General features: G+C 33.9%; 1 protein-coding gene across 9 annotated transcripts in view; it reads right to left on the bottom strand.

Moving 5' to 3' along the window:
- IPO11 (importin 11) overlaps positions 1-18,358 on the bottom strand; it is a 485,545-nt gene that overhangs the window by 382,393 nt on the left and 84,794 nt on the right. For all 9 annotated transcript variants that reach the window (XR_014242109.1, XM_082383176.1, XM_082383170.1 and 6 more), the window contains 3 exons: positions 14,518-14,631; positions 6,571-6,686; positions 1,158-1,234 (listed from right to left, as the gene is read on the bottom strand). Coding sequence is in view for 8 of the 9 variants with exons in the window: in XM_082383176.1 (XP_082239302.1) it covers positions 1,158-1,234; positions 6,571-6,686; positions 14,518-14,631 (307 nt within the window). In the remaining variant the exon portion in view is untranslated. The remainder of the gene's footprint in view (positions 1-1,157; positions 1,235-6,570; positions 6,687-14,517; positions 14,632-18,358) is intronic.

Below are 18,358 nucleotides of genomic sequence, written 5' to 3'. Positions count from 1 at the left end.
TGTCCCCAACATTGGCAGGCGGATTCTTAACCACTGCACCACCAGGGAAGCCCAACAGATGTTTTTAAATCAGCTATAATTATGTTTTAGTCCACACTTGTTGATTTTATCAAAGAATGTGTCTACCTTTCTGGCGCATCATTATACCTCAGTAATACTTTCCCTCTAATAAAACTGCTCACTACAAGTAAGTTCTCAGAAAAAATAATTTTGAGATATTGCCATAATAAGTATGCCTTTTTTCCTAGTTTTTTCCTACATGAATGCCCTCTCCTGATAATATTAAACTATTCAGTCAGTATACCCAAAGTTCTAATGAAGGAATTAAAGATGCTTCATGGGTGAGTCTTAGAGAGTGGGAACTCTGAATGGAATAAATGTAAATAATTTTTACATTTTGTAAATAAACGATTTTTTTAAATGGCAGTAATTTGCAGACTGAAAAAGAAGCAAAGGGCCAGTAAATAGCACTGTATACAATTCTTAAATACTCTATGAGGTTTAAATGTGAATCTGCACTGGTAAAATCGCTCACAAAATAACCCTGTGAACAAAATATTTTTTGTAAATTTAAGATATTACACACTTGTGAATGGAAGCTGATATGTAGCAGACAAGTATTGGCTTTCTATGACTAAGTATCAACAGAATACATGTTCAGAAAAGAATCTAACCAGGTATCATCCATGGCGGCTAACAGAGACTAACAGCCTACTCCTAGCACAGTGGCCAGTTCTCTGGTGTCACATGCCAAAAGTGTTGTCTTAAAACATTAAGCTTCCTGATTTCAAGCTTCTACATAAGTAATACCTCAACAAACAATAAATGATTTTTATTATTTAATAATCTTTATTTTGGTGGTTCCTTAGCTAAATCAGAAATATGTACAGAGCTCATTTGTTAACAACTGACAGCACAAAATCAATTTTCAATTAAGTATAAGTTAAGTAAATTTAGTGTTTGCTCTTTAATACGCAGAAATAACTCTAAAAGGTTATACTGTAGGAAAAAATCTAGAAATTATTAAAACACTACACAACTTGTTTCTCAAAATCAAGGGCTTTAGTAAAAATGGAAGGTATGATTTATAGTCACCTATAATGCCCCAAATTATGGTTGCATTCAAAAACAGTGGTAATTTTATGCTTAATACATACCTAGAAGTGGTGACATATTCTGAAATATACGAAGTAACTCTGGTGTAATACATGGGCTGTTTTCCAAAGTCACTAACCTAGGGGAAAAAAACAGACGATTAAATCACTTTCCATAACCATTAAAGCTATGACTATAAAAAGTACCAAAGATATCCAACTTGACTAGTAATCAAGAAAATATAAATTATAACCAAAACAAGGTACAATTTTACTCCCACCAGATCAGCAGAATTTTAAGTGTGACATACCATGTATTGTCAAAGCTATAAAAGTGGGAACTCTTGCATACTGCTAACAGCAGTGCAAGTTGATATAATCACTTTGGGAAGTAATTATTATCTGGTAATACTGAATATGTATATGTGTATATACTTATGACCTGGCACTATTTCTAGGCAGAAATGTGCACAGGGCATAAGGTCTTATACATTTGCTCTAGGAGTCATGCACAAGAAGGTTCAGAGTCGCATTATTTGAACAACAAACAAAATGGCAAATGAGTAAATGAATTGTTACAGTCACACCATTAAGCTCATCACTATGGATGAATCTCCAAACAGGAAGCAAAAAAAGTAAGTTAGAACACATATGATACAATTTATATAAAGTTAAAATATACTGTTTAGAGATACACATGCATATGTGATTCTAAAAGCATTAAAACACAAGAAAGAAAACCAAGAAATGAAAACGAAAAAATCAGTATAGTGGGTTATCTCTGGCATGGATGCAGGAAGATTCAACAAACATGCCACACCAGGGGCTTCAAAGACATTCTTATTGTTGTATTTCTTACCCAGAGTATGGAAAATTGATTTTCATTTTATGTAAGTTATAAATAATTATAAACAATATGACCTCATATTATTTTGTGTCTATGAAATACTTCACAAATTTTAAATGACAAAATCAGGTAATCTGGGCAGGATATTACACAGGGAAAACCAGCTACCCCCAAAATGAAGTACTTCCAACATGCACAAGCAATGATGTCTTTGACACCTTAACTTGATCAACAGTAACAGGATTTTAAAGATAAAGACGAATACCATATGATATCACTTATATGTGAAATCTAAAATATGGCACAAATGAACCTATATGCGAACAGAAACAGACTCAGAGACACAGAGAACAGGCTTGTGGTTGCCAAGGGGGAGGGGCCTGGGGGAGGGATGGACTGGGAGTCTGGGGTTAGTAGATGCAAACTGTTACATACAGAATGGATAAACAACAAGGTGCTGCCATACAGCACACGGAACTATATTCAATATCCTGGGATAAACCATAATGGAAAAGAATATAAAAAAGAATGTATATGTGTGTATAACTGAGTCACTTTGGTGTACAGAAGAAATTAACACAACATTGTAAATCAACTATACTTCAATAAAAAATAAATTTAAAAAACAGCAACAGGATTTTATTTCATTTTTAAAGAATAAAACTTCAGGAAAGGTAAAAAAAAAAAAAACATTATCCTTTTCACCTTTAAAATAACCATGAAGCCAAAAGAAAAACTACACTCCAGTCCTGGGGTTTCACCGAGAAAAAAATTGGAGGTCATATTCTAAATGCCAAAAGATGGTTAAAAAAACTCTCTTACTCAATAGGTCCAGACTAAGATTCTATCTGAAGCTTGTTCCTTCCCTTCTACTGTCATTACCTTAGTAAAAAGGCCACTCAGGTCATTGTCACTCTCACTTCCTATGCTAGTTCCCACAGTATAAACTATGCTATTCAAAAGAGGAAAAATCTTGAAGAACTTAAACTACTTAAAAATAAAATGACATGGTTTGTAATTCCAGATTAAACAAATAAAGACTTGGAAAGGAGAGGGAGTGAGGCAAAGTCAAAGCACTAAATTCTTTACCATCAGGGAAAGGGAAAAGTTAACTATTTTGACGAATAATTAGACAAAGCTATATGTACCTACATCTTTGACTAGAGAAATGTAAAATTTAATGTTATCCTTCCACAAAAAATGTAGAAAAGAGAGAGCATAAAGTAAAAAGACAGACATATCAGTTCAACAAATAAATATAAGACCATTAAAATTCTTTTGAAGTAAAGCCTCTTTGGTTAGGTTAAAATATAAAATTAAAAAATTTGCTCTGTATAGAACATAAATAAATTTCAAATAAAAAAGCTAAAATGTAAAAGATGAACACAGATAGTTAAATCAAATCTAAACAAAATAAACCATACAATATTAATATAAAATTTAAATGCAAAAGAATTAAAAGGTGGAAAATTAATCACTGCATATATACATTATATCACATGATGCTTCATAAAAAATTTTAAATATATTTTATTTACTAAATCTTATAACACTATACAAAAGTACCAAAATTTTGTGCAGTTATATTTTTTTAACTTACAAATCAAAAACGCTAGAAATAAAAAGGGGCACTCACATGAAGAAAAGTGAATGGGATATTTTAATACATCAGGGTCAAGATGAAAAAGCAAAATAATGTGAACTAACAATCTACAAGTTAAAAAGAACAGATATACATGAAAGTCTGCATCTTTGATACTATCATTACTATTTATGTGAATATATTACAAAAATAGATACTAGAAGAAGTCACTAAAATTCACATTAAGTTTAAAAAAATTGTACAAGTGGTATGTTATATTTACAGTGCAATAAATCCAGGCCTGAATCATATATTTTAATATCAGCAAAAAAATAAAGAATGTTGGGTCAAAGAAGTCATGAAAAAAAAAATCACATAATCAGTCTGAAAAATTTTTCTTTGTAAACAAGACCACAAACATCAGCTGGTACTGGTAAGCCCTATCAGTTCAAATTTCCATTCCCCAAGATAACTATTTTATACCTTTGTCCCCACAAACCTCTCTCATCTTATAAATACTCCCATTCCAGCCCATGACACTCAATTGATGACTATACTTCATATTTTGTTGAGAAAACAGAAGCTATTAGATGGAACACCTTCCCATCTCATTCTACTACAATACAGAAACCTATCTTCCTGCCTTGAGTTAAAATGGATGAAATACCCCTGCTGCTATTTAAAGAAAAAAAAAAAAATCAACTCCTTCCACTTATGCTGAATCCCATCCCTTCTTGCCTCCTTCAATTATCTCACTCTCTTGAGCCTCATCATACCTCTAGATCTTCATTCCCACACTAGCCAACTGTTATGCAATTTCAACATCCTCTCCATAGTAAAAGCTTTCAAACAAGCTGTCAATGCTCACAGTCTGTACTTACTTAACTCCAATTCATTCTTCAATCTACTCCAATTCTTCCTTCTGTTCTCACTACTCCACTGAAACCCCTCCTATCATCTCCATTCACTTTTCTGTACACTCTTACAAGGACAATCAGCAACATTTGACATAGTTAACCATTCCCTCTTTTAGGAAATATTCTCTCTTGGCTTGGTTTTCCTCCTATATCATCTCTGATGGCTTCTCGTGTGACCTCAAAATGTTTTTTCTTCAGGATTCTGCCCTGAGCACAAGGCCCTCTATCTGCCCTTTCCTTCCTAGGCAATCTCACCAATTCTCAGACTTTATAAATCATACACAACATGCTAACCACTTTACAAACAGTATCTCATGCTCACAACAACCACATCAGGTAGAAATTATTTTTCCTCATTTTACAGAAGGAAAGGCTCACAGAAAATGATTACAAACCTAATGCAGTGGTATACATGGGATTGGCCACCTCTATCTGCTTCCAAATATGAGTTCTAACCCGTTAAGAAAATTATGTTAAGAAGTGTGTACCCTGATTCTTTAAATAATCTTAGCTTTAATAAATTTGATAAATTTTTTAATGTATCCTAATGATTTAATTTCGTTTACATAGAACGAAAGCTAGGAAAAAAGAAATTACCATTAGTAGAGCAATGCACTTCTATTATTACCTGTTCATATAATCCCTAAAAAATTTATATACCTCTCATTAACACATTAATATACTAAATCTGTAATTATATTGATAAGTATATGAGTCTGCCTCTTTATTATAACTAATATTTTTAATTTTTATGATAGATACGATATACATATGGTTACAGAAAAGTATCTATGTGCCAGAGATTAATGTTTTAATTTGTAATCTAGAGTAGAAGTTGGCAAACTATATAGCTCATGGGCCAAACCAATACCCTTTTTCTGTAAGTGATGTTTTATTGGAGCATAGCCATGGCCATTTGTTTATATATTGTCTATGACTGTTTTGGTGCTGAAACAGCAGAGTTGAAGAGCTGGGACAGAAAGTACATAGCCTGTGAAGCCTAAAATAATTACCATCTGCTCCTTTAGGGAAAAAGTTTGCCAACCTCTGATCTAGAGTAATCCATCCTGTACGAATAAAAATATATGAATATAAGAGGCTCAAACACATGCTAATTTCCAATCATTTAAGTCACTTAAGTTCAAACAACATAACCTAGAAAAGAATATGAGAAACACAAATTGCAAATTAATAAGTATCCACCTAGTTATGTTTTTAAATTGTTCATCCAGTATTGATACAGATCGTTAATTTTACCATTTGCATCAAAGACAATTTCTTAGAATCAAAAAACTGTTCATTCCTAGACATCCAAGCAAAACTGAAGGAAGGGAGGGAGGAAGGGAAGAAGGGAGGGAAGGAGTGAGGGAGGGAGATACCACAAATGTTTATTTTTTCTGTGGTTACTTTCTATGATTTGCTTTTTTAATTCCAATACCAGGTTTTTACATTAGAATTTTAAAACCTTTCCTGTATTACTAATTACATCTTATATAAAGATTGGCCCTGAAGAAAACTGCTGCCATCAGTAAGATGAAGAAAAAAGATTTCTAGTCAATGCTCAGTCTGTACTTACTTAACTCCAATTCATTCATTTCACAGTTTGTAGCTCTGAGATGCCACAGAAACAGGGTTTGTTTGTTTTTTTTACCTCTTAACACTACGTACTACTTACTCAGTAAAATAATAAGCCAAGACTAAGTAGCATTAACATTTAGGGCTGAGGTATTCTATCTCAGTACTTACTGGGTAAAGTAGTTAAGAGGTTGAAAATAACTCAATATCCCCCAAAACATCTCATTTAACACGCTGGACGTTTTATGTCAATTTTTAGTTTTGATCAAGATTCCCCATTTTACATTCCAAATTCCAAAAGATGAAATTCAGGTGAGTTCTTACTGAAACTTCCTCTCTAACTTTGACTATTATAAGCCTACACTGAGTGACAGCTGCCAAGAAAAGTTGGAGCTATGTATTATGTTACCCAGTTCAGGGAAACTGATTTTATGTTTTTGTTTTTAAATGTTGAGTTTTTAAGCCCTAGTACATGACCTTTGCTTTACTGCCATGAGTAGGGAAGGCCAAGAAAATAAATAAATAAGATCCACGGTATCAAGTTTTTCCTCTTACCATAATTCTAAACCATCTTCCAGAAGATAAACATGTGGAGGCTGGGAAACATCTGTACTCAGTTGAATAACTGGGAGCAGGAAAGGGTACAGGTTCTTGCTGTCTGCTCCTAATCCCTATGGGAAGTATAAATAAAACTTAACATAAGATACTCTAAGGTCCCACTTCCCACCAAAAAATCACCTATCATATTAAAAAGCCCTAAAACCAACTTATAAAAAATCAATCAGTCAGATTTTAAAAGAATGGTTCTAATTATAAGCACTACAAAAACAAAATTAGTTCTGTTTACAATTGGAAAAAAATATTATTCAATTGCCTAATGGTAGTAAAACCATATACACCAAGGCTACACACATCTGTTCATTTTAAGAGATTTCTCATATAAATATTTATTTTCCCTTCTCTGATGACTGAAGAGGTGTTAACAGTGATGTATTAAAATTCTACAAATTATCTCACCTAAATAACTAAGCTAAAATGAACCCAATCTAAATGTTCATCAGTAAGATAATTAAATTATAATACCTTCATATTCTAGAATACTGAGTAGCCATGAAAAAGGATTAGGCATGGAATGAAAACAATCTCAAAAATAATGACAAATTGGGATTAAAAAGAAATGTGTATAACAATTCCACATGCCAAACAAGTTTTTTAAATAGCTATGTATCTGATATGAAGATACATGCATAAAAATGTTTCTTGGGAGCAAAGAGAAAAAACTGTTAACACTAGTTAAACATGGATATTGGAAAAGGATGTTGGAAAAAGGTAAAAGGAGTCTTTTTTTAATGTGTGCATATTTTTTAATGAAGAATTTCTGCTAATATTTTTAATGAATTAAGAATATAAAGATGGAAGAAGAAGGGATTTTACTTTAAAATTCTACTTTGACTAATTACTGTCTTATGGAGGCTAACTCAGTGTATCACACTAAATCTAAGCACTTTGAAAGAAACAAAAAGGATAGAAAGTCAATTTTTAATTCATAATAATCTCTATAATCTGATAAACACAGAAAGGAAACCAAACTATCAAACACCTCCTCACTTAGAAAATAATTCAGATGTCAATATAGTTGACATATAATTACAATGCAACAAAATATATATGTATTCCCCTTTTGATGACATACGTATGTGTATATATATATACGAATTTTTATCAGTGAGGTATAGATACTTCAGTGGAAATACATAAAGTTTATCCTTAAATATGTTAAGTTTGGCCCTTTCTATAACTAAGCATCAGTTGAAAGACTTTATTAAAGATTTTTCCAAAGGAAGAGATTTATAAAAATGTCACATTTCATAAAGTAGTAAATTGGGCCTTAAAATTCAGTTAAATTTCACTCTCCATAGCTCAATTCTTAACAGAACAAAGAAAAGAAAAAACATGAAGAAAAACTAGTAAAGTTCAGTTTTAATATCAAGCAGACTTAATATTTCCTAGGAATGTCAGAATCTACTTACTCAGTGCACATTCCAATGAGCACAGTATGCTAGCATTAGCAAAACTAAAGTAAGCAACTGCTAAATACATAAGACTCTCTCAGTTAAAGCCTGAAGAAATTTACCTTTGTAATCTGGTGGCTTGAAGAATGTGTCCAATCCCAAATATGCAGCTTTAAGTAAATTTATTTGAAAATTCTTTCAACCCACAACTGTAACTGAAAGACACTGTCTACAATACTATGAAATAATTACAGTTAGAGCTATAATATGTTGTCTACAATACTATGAAAGCTCAAAAATAAAGTCATCAGTTATTAATAAAATTATCATAAATGCTTGAAGGGAGGAAATCATATTGTACTATAATTACATAAAACATAAAAGGAAATTAAAATTAGGTGAAAGGTATAAGGAAATCTCTCTGTATGATCTTTGCAACTGCCTATGAATCTATAATTTAAGAGGGGAGAAAAGAACAACACTCTCTAAAAACTGCTGTTTCTCAGGTTATTGTCTTTGGTTCTCTTCTCATGTCCCATGTACATGCTGATAACGTCCAAATATATTATCTCCAACCAAAACCTCTGAACTCCAGATACTCCAAATGACACAGGACATCATCACCCAGAAGGCATCTCAAACTCTCAAGTATACCAGTGAACCAACTCATTGTCTTCCTAAAAAATGGTTCCTCTTCCTGCATTTCCTAACTCAAGTGACATGAACCACTGTCTATCTAGAGATAAATTATATCACAACTACCTCCTGGTTCTTCCTCCTCCTCACCCCAAATCTAAACAATCCTTAATTCTATCTCTCTAATATTTTTCAAATTTTTCCCCTTCTTTCCATGGCTTTACTTCAGGTCATCATCTCTTTCATGGTTAACAGAAGAGCCTCCCAACTGTTTCCTTGAGCTTGGTTTAACTCCATTCCAAACCAGTGTCCCCACTGGTACACTGATTACCTTTCTAAAATACAAATGATAACATTCCTTCCTCTGAACTTCAAGAGATGTTTTTTATGCCTTCCTAACCAGACCCCCACACGCAAGCTCAGTACTCTATGTCGCAGCTATACCAAACAACTCCGTACTAGAAATCACTGTTAACTTCTGCAGAAAGCTGACAGACTTAACACATGCATTTACTACTGTGCTCTCCCAAGATCCACCAAAAGGATATATGAGGATGTGTTTTTAAAGACCTAAAACCATAAGTACAAAGACAGCATAAGAAGAGATAAAAGCAACTCATTTTTGGAAGCCAGAAAGAAAGACTGATTTAGCAGACTCAGAAAACGAAAGCTCAAAGCCAGCAGTGAAAAAGGGCAAGAAACCACCTGATTTATATCACAGAAACTCCAAAAGACTCAGGAACTGATAGTTCAAGGTATTTTGGGAAGGGGAGGTTGAAGAGGAGGTATTAAAAATAATAGGACCTCTGGAAGGTATTTTAAAAGACATCTGATGACGAGATCTCATCCAAGTACAACAATCAACAATTGGCCCTCTCCTGAACCCAGTATAGAACTGGCCATTTATTTTCTGGTTAAGTAAAACAAATCGTCTAAAGACAGGGAGATATCAGGTAATCAAGACTAGGGATACTATATAAAACAGGGAGATATAACGTAACAGACGGGAGACTGACGGATCTTTCACTAAGGAAAGATCTGAAAAACACGGAACCAAAACATTTGTCCCATACAAAAAAAAAACCTCCAGCTAGATAATCCTAAAGGAAAAATCCACAATCAGCAAGCTTCGCATACATACTTAACCCTTCCAATTAGCTTTTTAGTGCCCACTCTTAAATTTATACAAAATGTTGATATAGCTCTTTTAGTTGGGTGATGGTTACCTAAGGACTCATTATACTGTTCTTCCTTCTTTTGTACATGCTTCAAATTTTCACAAGGGAAAAAAAAAAAAAGTAGGCAACCAAGGATCAACATATATGATTAAAATATCTAATATGAAAAACAGAGAACAAAACAGTAAAATAGAAAACAGCAACTTGAAGGAAACAGAGACCACACAAAGAGATGAAAGCTTAGAAGAATACATCATTAATATCCTTGTCAGAATAAAAGAAAACATTGTATTCATGAAAAAAAAAATGAAATGCTGTAAAATGATTATTCAACAATACAAAAAAGAACTCATCGAAGGGGGAGGGGAAAAATAGGATATGGAATGAAGAGACACAAACATGTATAAAATAATCAACAAGGATATATTACACAGCACAGAGAAATACAGCCATTACTTTGTAATAACTTTAAATGGAGTATAATCTATAAAAATATTGAACTGTCTATGTTGTACACCTGAAATTAATATAATATTGTAAATCAACTATACTTCAATAAAAATAAACAAATAAAAATTTTTAACTTAAAAAAAAAAGAACTCATAGACATTAAAAATATTATAGCAGGAAAGAAAAACTCAATAGAAAGGGTAAATGATAAAGTTGAAGAAATACCCCAGAAAGTAGAGCAAAAGGACAAAGAGAAGAAAAAGCAGAAATGAAGAAAAATACAGGGCTGGTTCATTCATCTATCATCTAAGTAATAAGAAGTTCAGAAAGAGACAGAAGAAAAACATGAAGATGCAGAAATAATCAACAAAATACAATAGACTTATCTAGAACCCAAGAACACGAGTTTCCAGTTTACAATATCCACCACATGTCCAGAACAGTGGAATAAAAATACACCCACATCATCATGAAATTGAAAACAGGAACACAGAGAAGATCATACAAGTTGCCAAAGGGAAAGGAGAGATGTAACATTCAAGAAACGAGAATTAAAATGGCTCAGGATTCCTAAAAGCAACTCTAGAAGCTAGAAGACAAAGGAAAAATGCCTCTAAAATTTTGAGGGATAATCTAGAATTTTACACTCAGCCAAACTATTAGTCAATGTGAAAGCTGTAAGACACTTCCACACATGCAAAATCTGGAGAAAATTTACCTCCCACGTACCTTTTGCAGAATGCCACTGGCATTTATGGGCTCCATCAGAAAGAGGAAGTAAAACAAGGAAGAAGACAGGTACAGAAAACAGGTATCCTATAGAAAGGATAGGCAAGAAGAACCCTTTAGATGACACTGAAAGGGGATCCAGTTATAACAGCTGTGAACAAGCATAGAGTAAAGACAGGCCACACTAAAGCACATAAGAATCTTCCAGATTCCAAGATGATGAAAGTAATAAAACACCTGATGTGTGTAAACACACTGAGGGAATATTTAGATAACAGGTGGAGAGAATGGATTCAGTTACATAGAAAACTAAATGTAGCAGGCAGAATTCTAAGATGACCACCTATGATTCTTAACCCCAGTGTACACACACCATTTGCCAGTTATTCAATCAAATGCTAATTTAGATATTACTTTACAGATGTGATTAAGGTCCCAAATTCAATGACCTTATGATAGGAAAATTATACAGGTAAGCCTGACCTAACCACATGAACCCTTTAAAAGAGAGTTTTCTTTGGCTACTTGCATAAAAGAAAGTTAGAGATTCAAAGCCTGAGGGGATTTGACAGCCAAGAATTTCCCCACTGCTGACACTGAAGATGGAAGGGGCCGTGTATCAAGGAATGTGGCTGGACTCTAGGAACTGAGAGGTGCCCCAGCTGACAGACAGCAAATAAACCGGGACCTCAGTCCTACAGATCAAGGAATTGAATTCTGCCAACAAGCTGACTGAGTGTAAAGACAAATCTTCCTCAAAGCCTGCAGGGGAGAACTTAGCCTGGCAGACACCTCAATTTCAGCCTGTCAGACCCTGATCAAAGAGTACAGACAAGGTGTGCTGGACCTCTGATCTACAGAACTATGAGTTATTCTGGATGTTGTTTTTAAGCCATTACTTTTGTGGTAATTTGTTACACAGTAATAGAAAACTTATAAACTTAAGCAAACAAAAGTATTATATAGGAGTGAAGATTAGGAGGATGGTTGTACAAGAAAGAAAATTAACCGTAACATAATGATATATGCCTTCAATAGCCTTTATATAGTCACACAAATAAAAACACTAAATAGTGACCTAATTTAAATTACAATCTAACTATATTGGGAGGATGGGAGGAATAGTAGTCATACAGAGGGATATATTGGGAGGATGGGAGGAATAGGAGTCATACAGAGGGAAATGAAAGAATTAAAATTTCATCTTCTAAACAGGGAGGTCAAGAGATAATGCCTAAAATGCTTAAATCAAGAATGAACAATATAAGTATGTTACTTAGAGCTAGAGAGATAAAAAGCCAAAGAGACAGGGCTATAAGTGTTGCAAGTGGATTCCTCCACCAAATAGGAAATGGAGATACTGCTACTTTTCATAAAAAGTCTTGAAGAACTCACTCCTTAACCTATCTACATACAAAACCGATCAATATATAAACTCAAAAAAAAAAGTATCCCATTCTCACATGTCCAGGGGGCTTTACATATGCTGGTCAATTTGTTTAAAATATCTTTACCACTCTCATCCCTGAACCACCGTATCTCATTAACACCTCTTGTTCAACACCATTTAACACCAACACTATCTGGGTATCACCTATGAAGGAAGCCTTCCCTGAGGTCCCACCTCACTCTCAAGTCTAAGATGGGTAACCTACCAAGTGCCCCACACTACCATGTTCTTATTGCTAACAGAGCACTTAGCTATTCAGTCTTCCCCTAGACAGCCACATTCACAAAGAGCTTGCCCAATTCATTTCTGTATCCCAGTGTCTAGTACCATGTACTGCATATTGCAACTGTTCAAAAAAATCTTTATTAGATGAATGAATGCCTACTTCCACTGAGGCCAACTACTGCAGACGAGTAAGTTTATTTTCATCCATTATTACACTCCTCAGTCAGAGACTATCAGTCTGGGCTCCCAGAATTTAAAAAATGAAAACAAAAACAAAAACATACAAATACCTACACTAATATCTGCCTATTAAATTTTAAAATTCAAAGGGTGGCTTGTACACCAACTATATTTCAAAAAATAAATAAATAAAAATAAAAGTCAAAAGATGCATTGTTTTCCATGAAAGGAAACTTACCTATAATCCTACTATAATCTTCTCAAAGGACTGAAAAACTTATTTTAAGCTAGTCTCAATTTTAATATTAAATGTTACATGCTTTCTCCAGGAAGGGCAGATGATTACTTAGACGGAGGCTTGTATCCCTGGCCTATACAAATACACAGGGTACTTAAATGTCAGGATTAAAGGAAAAGGTCCTATATACTCCAAACATTCCATGCAAGTTACTATGGCTTCCTAAGATTTCCTGAGGTAACACTGCCTGAAGAGACACACCTCCCTCATAAAAATCTCAAATTGAGTCTAAAAACAAATTTGGCAGGGATATAGGGCAAAAGATATGGGGATCACTCTTTGTTCTGACACTTACATGAGCAATCTCAGGCTACTCGTTAACCTTCTCTTAGCCTTTCTATCCCCAACTATAAAAGGGATATAATTTTTCAGGATAATCACAAGAATTAAAGGGTAGACAAGAAGAGATGCTAGGCCAGACATTTATTAAAAAGAAAGTACTTTAAAAAAAATTTTGTATCACTAATCAAGTATCTAAAACTGCTTCAGGAATTTGTAACTGCAAAACTCATCCATAAATATTTAGTGAAAGAATGAATTTATGTTTCAAAAAAGTACCAAGGTGACAGAGAAAGGTTTTTTTAAAACTAATATTAGACAGGTTTTTTTTTTTAACTTATTAGAACATTTCAGAGTAGTAATTCTTAATTTCGAAAGAGACCTCCCCATTGGAAAAAATCTATCAAACTTTGGGGCAAGGCAGTAAAAATCACTTGTGCATCCCTGTAGCCAGATATTCTAAGTCTTGGCATTAAGTGCTTTCCTCGCCATACTCTCACCATCAGACTATAATTCACTGTAACAGTTCAAATGAGGACTACAGTCCCCCCATCTCTCTCTCTCTCTCTCTCTCTCTCTGGAATTTTAGGGTCCTCTCTTCCTGCTGCACATCCCCGTACCTCAAAGGCAAGATATTGAAAATCAAATTCATTCCTTCCCTCAAAAGCAATTCACCTGTTTTTCTGCCTTCCCAATATGAGAAAGGGAACATTTTTATATTAAATCAAGGAAAGAGAGTGAAAATGGAGAGTAACTTTATGCATAAGAGTTCTGAATACCAAGGAAGCTGCATACAAAGAACAAGTGACTGCACAAATCACGAGTCTACCATCACTGGGGAAAACTACATCTAATGAAAGAAATCGTCTTTTAAAAGTAGAGAATATTTTTAAGTGTCAAAAAATGCCCATAGTAAACATATAAAAGGTATTTTTAAACTGTTTAGATCACACATGAGACAAATGTAAGACCTTTTACTATCACTGACAAAGACCACATGAAAACAGTAAAAAATTTTAAAGAAGAAAAAATACTAAACTAAGAAACTGTGGAGAAGTAACTTACCTGAACAAGATGAATAAGTGTTGTCAGAATAGCACACCTCAACATATTGTGTTCTTCACTCTGCTTCCAAAGAAGAGGCAAATACTGTACCAAACACCCTACGTACGGTCGTATCTATCACAACAGGAGTAGAGGAAGCAAAAGAATTATATTAGTAAAGAAGGCGACTTACTTCAAGAAACGCTGACAGACCTAATAGGTCCCAGGCAGCAAATATTTAATATTTACTAGATGTAATATATTAGGCACATATCCTTTTAAAGATAAATTAGACATTACATAGAGACACAAAGCTCCATGGTAAATATTAACAATTTTAAACAAGTACCAAATTTATTGCATGAAATAAAATTTAGGAATAGAAAACAACATACTGAGGCCAGTTATTTCTTTAGAATTTAATAGAAAATGCTGTTACATCCTGGTTCTTCTTAATAAAACAGCTTACCTAATTGGAAATTATAGTGTCTTAAAAAGAGTTAGCACTTACTCATTCATTCAACAATTACCTAATGGCATCTTCCAAGTATCAGGCCCTGAAGACTAGGCACCAAAAAGAAGAGGATATAAAGGTAGACATACAAATCCTTATAATGAAAAACAACAAATGCAAGGTGAAGGTGTTCACAAGGTATGGTAGAAACACAGGAGAAGAAACTCCTTTTCAAAGGATAAAACTGTTAACTCCACTATGGATTAAGCTCACCAGTTTTAAAAATATGCCCTTAAGCACAGCACAGCTTGACATTGAGCTTTTTGGAAAATAAAATGGATCCACACAGAAAATGGACACAGTGCTCCAGATTCAGGCTTACGGTCACACAGTATTTGGAATTGATCTGACGAGAGTACCCTTGGTGATAAAACAGAAGTACTAGACCTTCACAGCTTGAGTACTATCTATCAATCCCACGGACTAAAATTTAAAAATTGCTCCCAAAAAGAGTAAGAGTTTCTTTATTCTGCTTATAAAACATCATACACTAAAAGGGTAGCCAGAAAAAACTGTAGGATTTCTTCCCCCCAGGTTTGGGGGAGGAGGCACAGAAAGATAAGAAGTTAAATATTTGCCCAAATATTTCAGTGAGATAAAACTGAATAAATATTAAGAGACTATTTACATATAAATTCTCAATCATACTACTAAAATAGATATTTATTGAGCACTTAATTTTGCTGAGCACTTAATTTTACTAAGTGCTCTATCTCAAAGATTCCTCCAATTAATTTCTAAAGGCAAACCATTTAATACATAAAAACACTGGTTTCAGAGTGCCTAATGCATTCATATTCAACTAAAAACAGCATATAACAGCATGTTCTACTGATAAGAAAAATAAACCAGCTTTTGTTTTGAACAAATTAGACAGAATACCTTCTAAGGCATGGAAGAAAGGAAGTATAGGCTATGAATTGGTAAGTAATAAAACCAAAGTACCCAAATACATTTGAAAGTCATGAAATATTTATATCCCAGTCCTAGTTATTCATTAGAATATATGATGTTCTAAATTACAATTAATGCTTCAAAGACACTATTTCAAAAATCACTCATAGATTCAGTGTTGCAAAAGACAAAAAAAGGGTCGGCGAATCATCAAAAAATCTGCAAACAATAAATGCTGGAGAGGGTGTGGAGAAAAGGGAACCCTCTTGCACTGTTGGTGGGAATGTAAATTGATACAGCCACTATGGAGAACAGTATGGAGGTTCCTTAAAAAACTAAAAATAGAACTACCATACAACCCAGCAATCCCACTACTGGGCATATACCCTGAGAAAACCATAATTCAAAAAGAGTCATGTACCACAATGTTTATTGCAGCTCTATTTACAATAGCCAGGACATGGAAGCAACCTAAGTGTCCATCGACAGATGAATGGATAAAGAAGATGTGGGACATATATATACAATGGAATATTACCCGGCCATAAAAAGAAACAAAATTGAGTTATTTGTAGTGAGGTGGATGGACCTAGAGTCTGTCATACAGAGTGAAATAAGTCAGAAAGAGAAAAACAAATACTGTATGCTAAAACATATATATGGAATATAAAAAAAAAAAAAAGGTTCTGAAGAACCTAGGGGCAGGACAGGAATAAAGATGCAGATGTAGAGAATGGACTTGAGGACACGGGGAGGGGGAAGGGTAAGCTGGGACGAAGTGAGAGAGTGGCATGGACATATATACACTACCAAGTGTAAAACAGATAGCTAGTGAGAAGCAGCCGCATAGCACAGGGAGATCAGCTCGGTGCTCTGCGACCACCTGGAGGGGTGGCATAGGGAGGGTGGGAGGGAGACGCAAGAGGGAGGAGATATGGGGATATATGTATATGTATAGCTGATTCACTCTGTTATACAGTAGAAACTAACACACCATTGTAAAGCAATTATACTCCAATAAAGATGTTTAAAAAAAAAAAGGCTGGCAACTAGAAAACAAAGTGATGACATGAAAGCCAAACATTCCCTTAGGGCAGGAGGAAGGAGGTTAAAAAATACATTATTAGGGCAACTGAGGAAATCTGAATATGGACTTGATATTAGAAAATAGTATTACATCAATGTTAAGTCCTCTGAATCTAATCATGGTTATGATTAAGAAGGAGAGGTCTAATATACTGGGTGAAGTGTCATGATGAAATTAGGTGAAGAATATACGGGTAGTGATTTACTGCAACTTATGTGTACATTTAAAATTTTTCAATGAAATGATGCGAAATAAAAAAATACTATGCATATACATTCTGAAAATGATCATAACATGAGATTTTTGGTAGACCAATTATCAGTTATTTACATAATATTTAAAAAACACGTGGAATTAAGAATGTTTTATAGACATTGGGCTAAATAACCCTATAATAGAAACTGAACCACAAGCGTTAAACAATTGTGACAAAACAGCACTCATCTTTTGGCACTTCTCCAAAGAAAACAGAATGGGGGGTTGGGGGGGTGCCTACTATGAGCATTATAATTATACTCTTATGAGTTAGTTCATTCTATATAGGGAGATACCCACTTTGATTCATAACACGTTAAGAAAAATGTGATATATACACTACTGTGTATAAAACCAGTAACTAATGAGAACCTACTGTACAGCACAGGGAACTCTACTCAGTGCTCTGGGGTGACCTAAATGGGAAAGAAATCTAAAAAAGAGGGGATACATGTATACGTATGACTGATTTCACTTTGCTGTATAGCAAGAAACTAACACAACATTGTAAAGCAATCATACTCCAATAAAAATTAATTTTAAAAAAGGGAGAAAAATACTTGGAGACAATTCAAAAAAAAAGAAAAAGAAAAACATGTGAAAATCAAATATGTGACAGCCTAAAAAATGTTTTAACAAAGGTTCCATTCACAGGGGAATTAAAAAAGTAAGTCTCTAATGACACCTCATTTTAGGTAACATTTTCACCGAACATTTAATATTTCACGCTGGCCCTTTAATTTTGTTCTTTTCCTTTAGAAATGCTTAAGTCCAAAGACTATCTACCTGACATCATACCTGATGATTAACACATTTTTCCTGACTGTGTATTTATGGGGTCCCTGCACCGGAATAATTTAATTATAGGTTTTCAACTATGTTTTTTAAAAGTAGAGGAAATATAATCTTCAAATAATTGCAAGCTATGGTATAAAAATGGTGAGTTCCCTAAAACTTCAAAAACTATTATATGTCAGAAAGCACTGTTATAAGATGGCTCAAAATGTTTGCAACCTAGTAAACAAAAATCAAATTGATATATAAATGATAGCTGAAGGATATATAAATGATGGTGTTGTTCAAAGGTTAACACGGGAAAATGTTAAAGAATC

This window comes from Balaenoptera borealis, assembly GCF_965194805.1.
Source record: "Balaenoptera borealis genome assembly, chromosome: 2".
Taxonomy (NCBI): Eukaryota; Metazoa; Chordata; class Mammalia; order Artiodactyla; family Balaenopteridae; genus Balaenoptera; species Balaenoptera borealis.
This window is presented reverse-complemented; position numbering and strand designations above follow the sequence as displayed.